The 6,000-nt window shown below is 44.9% G+C and overlaps 1 protein-coding gene across 1 annotated transcript in view; it reads left to right on the top strand.

Moving 5' to 3' along the window:
* Positions 1-618: 618 nt before the first annotated feature.
* Wnt2 (Wnt family member 2) overlaps positions 619-6,000 on the top strand; it is a 40,178-nt gene continuing 34,796 nt past the window's right edge. The window contains exons 1-2 of the mRNA XM_055612806.1: positions 619-701; positions 2,807-3,033. Coding sequence (XP_055468781.1) covers positions 619-701; positions 2,807-3,033 — 310 coding nt within the window. The remainder of the gene's footprint in view (positions 702-2,806; positions 3,034-6,000) is intronic.

Here is a 6,000-nt window from a genome sequence, read left to right as displayed (position 1 = left end):
CCCCACTGCTCCCCTCCCCCGCCGATGTTGCTTGATCAGGGACTTCAGTTTACCAGAAACGGCTACGTTCCGGGTGTCTGCGTTCCGGGGTGGCCCTAGCCCCCTGGGGCTCTTTGGCTAGGAACTTGCACAAAGGTGCCTTTGCCTTGATGATGCTCCTGGCCACTCCGAGGTCTACCAACTTCCTCTGCCCCTCCTCACCCGGAGGTATCTCTTGCCATCTTCCACTCCTCTATAAAACCCGGTGCCCCCCCCACGCCCCGCCCGGCGCAGCGCCCCCTTCTTTGGCTGCGCCTGGAGGGGAACCGAAAGGACAGGGTGCGCGGGAGGCACGCAGAGCTCGGGGCTGCCTGCGCTCTCAGCGCCTGGGGAATTGGCTGTGGGCGAGGCGGCCCCGGCTGCCCTTTATCGCTCGCTGGGCTCGTCTTTTGAAACTTTATCAGTGAGTCTCATCACTAGCCGCAGACGCGAGCGGCGGGGGGGGGGGGGGGGGGGGGGCGGGGGCGCAGAGGCGCCGGCAGCCGTGACGAGGCGCTCCCGGAGCTGAGCGCTTCTGCTCCGGGCACGCATGGCGCCCGCACACGGAGTCTGACCTGATGTAGACGCAAGGGGGTTAATATGAACGTCCCTCTCGGTGGAATCTGGCTCTGGCTCCCTCTGCTCATGACCTGGCTCACCCCTGAGGTCAGCTCTTCATGGTGGTAAGTCCACGCATATGGGCGCGGTGCTGATGGATTTTTGGAGATGGGAGTTCGGACCTACTGGTCACATAGACCCTCCCTGGCTGTTTCCTAGTCCTGGCAGTTGTGGATTCTGAAACAACCGTGTCTTATGGCAGCATTCTGAGCTGAAACCCTTCGCTTTTCTCAAAAACCCATTTTAGCTTTGGCAACTCCAAAAATTCACATGCCCCGCAATTGTGAGCTCTAACGCTTGGTTGTTTGGATCCAGCTAAGTGGCAGCAAAAGCAGCCAATTTCCTATTCCACTGAGAAATGTGCTAACCTGATCTCTACTTATAGTAGAGACCTCGTGTGTGTGTGTGTGTGTGTGTGTGTGTGTGTGTGTGTGTGTGTGTGTGAGAGAGAGAGAGAGAGAGAGAGAGAGAGAGAGAGAGAGAATTCATCTTGAAAACTACAACTGCCACCCCCAACCACACATCCTCGAAAAGTGCCTCAAGATAAATCAATCCAGGCAGCTGGAGTTGTAGAACCTGAAGCCTGTGATTTTGGATTATTTCCCGTCCTTCCACATTCCTGGTACTTCACCCCAGTGAGGCAGCCTCCAGGTAGGGACTATTGCCTTGAAGAAAAACTACCGGGACTGAGGTACCCAAGATGCTACCCTGCTCAAAACTGTCCTCCTAAATCTTAACTCTGCTGCTGTCTCTGTATACTGATGTATGGTTTATTCTGCGTATTCTCTGCCTATCTCGAAATCATCCCTATCTCTCAACTTTCTGACCTTGAAGAGAAATGGAGTTGAGAGCTCTGTAACTTCCTTGTACATAAAGTTCCAGAGCAGATGTTAAAGTATTCTGATACAAATGCAGAAAGATTGGCTATCTCCAATGCACCTTCCCCGTACCCCCACCGCGCACACACACACACACACACACACACACACACATACACACACACACATCCTTTCCTATGCAACAGCAGTGAGGATCTCAGCCAAACACAGGACAAAGTCAGTGGGCTAGTTAGACACCAGAGTGACTGAGAGAAACAGAGCAAAGCACTGATGGGGGGGTGGGGGGAGTGTTCAGCTCCTTCCTAAGCCCGTTGGACAGAAAGGCCTTTAGGCTGACATGGAATCAGAGGTTGATTTATCAGATTAACCATTTTTCAATAAAATGATTATTTCTGTTTCCAGGTGTATATAAACATAATTTATTGCTTGGGCATTTTGTCACGTTGTCTCTCAGCTGTCACTTAAATATATATTTTTGTAAGTCACAGCTGTAGTGATTTTATGATCATATAAAATAATGGCAGTACAAAAAAAAGATATTCACTTTGTTTGGTCGCTTCAGAAGACATCTATGGCAGTTTGGCCTGTATAAAAGGTACCTTTTTAAACATTTCACAAATAATGAAGAACATCTGCCTAGAGATAATGATGTAATTTTGCTGTTAAAGTTTCTTTTCAAAAGTACTTTATGGAGCTATAATGTTGGGCTTTTTTTTCTTTCAAATATTTAGTGTTTGTGATAACAATAGGAAGATTTTTTTTCCTCTAAAGAAGTTTCTAATAACGCCAAAAAGAGCTAGAAAATGAAACCATTTTAAAGATTCTTTAGAAATGCAATATCAGTTCCCAGCAGCTGCTAATAGGATGCATGCTGGCAGTTTTGAAGACATTTAGGTCAAACAAATGGGAGCGAGGAACTTCTAAAGGTCAGCTTCCTCCAAAGCCAAAGGCAGACATATGGCACCACTGAAAGCAGTCGTCTTTGAAATTCTGTGTTCTCCCAAAAACATTTGCCCCCACCCCCTTCAAGCCCCCATCTTCACAACGCTACTGCCTCTGCCTCTCTGTCTACAGTATCGTTTGGTGGCCTCAACCTCAGGAGGTAGTCATCCCTCTATCTGCTTCTATTGGAAGCAGCTTTGACCAGGTCATTTGGCCATGCTCCCTTTGCCTGCTTTTGCACTCAATGAAAGTTAAATGACTCCCTACCTTCAGCTGTTACCAGAGTATAAGTAACTCACACTCAAGGAGCGCTTTGAGTGCTTGTCTCCCGGGGAACGCCAAGCCGGGCCTGTCCACATCATTTTTGCCTTTCTATTGGTCTCTCACAGGTACATGAGAGCTACAGGTGGCTCCTCCAGGGTGATGTGTGACAATGTGCCAGGCCTGGTGAGCCGCCAGCGTCAGCTGTGCCACCGACACCCAGACGTGATGCGTGCCATAGGCCTGGGTGTGGCTGAGTGGACAGCAGAGTGCCAGCACCAGTTCCGCCAGCACCGCTGGAACTGCAACACCCTGGACAGAGATCACAGCCTCTTTGGCCGGGTCCTCCTCCGAAGTGAGTCTCCTGCCTTACCCCAGCTCCCTGCTCCTGGCCCTCCCTGCACCTGTGCTTAAAGTCCCTGTTCATCCTTAATGGCATCCTGTTTAGTGAGTTTGTGCTGTATGGTGCCAATATCGTCTTCCAGAGATGAGAGTTGTGGCGATCAAGGAACTAGCTCCTCCCTTTAATGCCTTTGGTAGAGCAGGTTGAGAAGCTACAGGATGAATGGTTCTACCTGGTGACTTTTCATTCTGTGCTTTGTCCATCACTTCAACACAGCATGACCTTTTGGGGTCAAACTTTGTCTTTGGAAAGAAAGAAGCAACCCCAGGACTCTTCTGACTTAAGAAAAAGAACGTTTTTCTGGGGCTTGAAACTTTCCGAAGAGTTTGATTTGAAGATCAAGATAGTATGCAGAAACCTTTCATCAGTCAAATGTTGCCATTATTATAGAAAATACACTAAGAAATGTTTGTAAGAAGTGGGGACAAACCTCACCTCACCACCTCTAACTACCTCCACAGGGCAGGGACTAGCCTGTGTTTTCTGCACTCTAACCAGTACCTGATCAACGCTGTAGGTCTCATTCATTCGTTACAATGAATGACTAGATAAACTTGTTGTGAGACCCTGTTGCTTTTCCAGCTACATTTTTGGCAGGAGGAATATTTTTGAAAGAGGACAAACAACGTTGAATACAGAGATTTCTTTTTCACTTAGAAAAAGACAAAATTTTTCTACTTAGATAAGAGCCGTTAAGTGTCTGAATATTGAAAGTAACGTAAAGCTAGTTATCTATGAGCATATAATCAGAGAAATAAGTTAAAATCAATTTTTACTTTCAAATAATACTCATCCATTAAGCTGGCAGGAGTCGCGTTCTCCGAGCAATAACTCTGCCCAGTTGTTAGTGGGACATTTGACTAGACGTACAACAGTTTGTGTGCAAAGACAGAGACAGAGAACTTTACACTTGGTTTTGCCCACCCCGCTCCCTCCCATTCCCAAGAAAATCATCCAGGCTATTCACTCAGTAATGCTTAACGGAGGGTGTTTCTATCATGTCATCATCACAGCCCTAGGGTTTTATGAGGCCAAATGCATAAATGAATGTCTCTAAAATCCCCCAAGGGTGTAGTACTCTCACTCTTAGAGTATCCTTAAAGTTAATTTACTGTGATATTCTGCAATTTTATTCTCTAGTTTAAGAACTATATTCTTATGCATTCCTTTTAGAGTTTCGGTATGACATCGCAAATTTTTGAAAGGATAATAGCAAATGTCAGCCTAGTGGAATTTTAAGACTTCTTCTAGGTTAGTTCACCAGTAAATCAATTAGTGCTGGACCTTGTCAAAGAGAATTTGCAAATGGCTATGGCAAGTCATTGTGGACTATATTGTTTTTTTTTCCTTATTAATATAGAAAGATTTTTCAATGATTTAAATTAGAGGAGCTTCCATTTATACAATGATAACGTGTAGATCCATTAAGTCCTTTGTTTATGGGTGGGGTGAAAAAACAGGCTTTAAATTACTAATTAGAGGAAGCAATTTAATTTTTTTTTTAAATGTATTATTATTACTGGGCAGGAGTGGGAGCCTGTGAAGATGAGAAGAGTTTCGAGATTTGGTTCTCTCTTATCACTGTAAGGTTCCAGAGACTCTACTCAGCCTCTTCTTGCTGAGTCATGTCGTTGACTTAAAAAGAAGCAGCTTCAACACATGATCCAAAACATGGCGTCTCTTCCAAAGCTGAGGAGTCATTCACAGAATACTTGCAGGGTCACTGAGAGAGAAGAGATGGTAAAGGGAGAAAACTAAAGTGCCTTAGTCTGAGGTCTCTGGTAAATAAGGGATTGGAGCCAGTTGGTCCTTCCTCCAGCTGAGGCTTAGCACTCTGCTGGAGTGCTCAGAACTTAAAACCCGCACATCACATGGTTTCTTTCCACTCTTCACAGAAGGCCAACTTCTTCCTAGACCTTTCTGCAGATCCCTGCAACTGTCAGTGGTGATTTTGTATCACTTTGCAGAGGGCTGAATTCTGCGTGCCAGCAGCTTATCCTGGAAATAATCATGAAATTTCAGTGAAGTTATCCAAAGACGTCTTACAGTTAATTACTTAGAGAGAAATTTCAATCTAGAGTTGTGAAGAACTCTCTGTTAGAAACCTAAATGTACCTTTAGATGACCATGGAAGATAAGCTGAAGGGTACATCACTGCTGGGTATAGCAGCCATGGGTATAGGGAAGTGGGGAACATTTGCCTCCTGTGCCCTAGACTTCCAGAGTGAAACAGCAACATTTTAAAACATTTGGAATTTACTCTTTCACAGGTAGAGGGAAAACCCAGACATAGTCTTTTAAGTAGATACCTCTGAAGTTTTAGAATAGGTATATTAAAAAAAACAAACAAACAAAAAAACAAGAAAGATTAGGGTTCATCGTTGTAAGTTTCAAGAGGAAAAGACAAAAGAAGACAAGCAAGTAAAATAGGAGAAAAAAGAAAGCGTTTTTGAAAAGACTTGGACAATCCATGACCCTCAAGAAACTCCAGCTCAGTGGTTTGCCTTCCCAGGTAAAATCTTCCCAAACGAAACAAAGCCTGCCTGTACACCCCGTTGACACGGCTCAATTCATGTCAATCCTAAAATGACAGTAGCTTCAGCAGGAGCAGACCCGGAGGCAACCACATCGCCATTTAGATTAGGGCTTGATTTCGATTGTTCTGATCTGAAAAAGAATCGGTTTTCCTAAGAAGTCCAAGATCAAATTTTGTTTTGTGATGAAGCCAGATCTTGAAATGTGCTACTATTTCACACATAACATTTTAGTGAATCATCTAAAAACCCTTAAGTGAAAACATCTTAAGTCCTTTTCTGTGTGACGCTGCAACATCTGGAGGCAAAACAAAGTCCATGGGCAACATCTTTATCTCAAGAAACATCTAGACATTAATTAACGTGTTCGACCAATAACAAACAT

This window comes from Psammomys obesus, unplaced genomic scaffold (genome assembly GCF_907164565.1).
Source record: "Psammomys obesus unplaced genomic scaffold, mPsaObe1.curated_primary_1811, whole genome shotgun sequence".
Lineage (NCBI taxonomy): Eukaryota > Metazoa > Chordata > Mammalia > Rodentia > Muridae > Psammomys > Psammomys obesus.
This window is presented reverse-complemented; position numbering and strand designations above follow the sequence as displayed.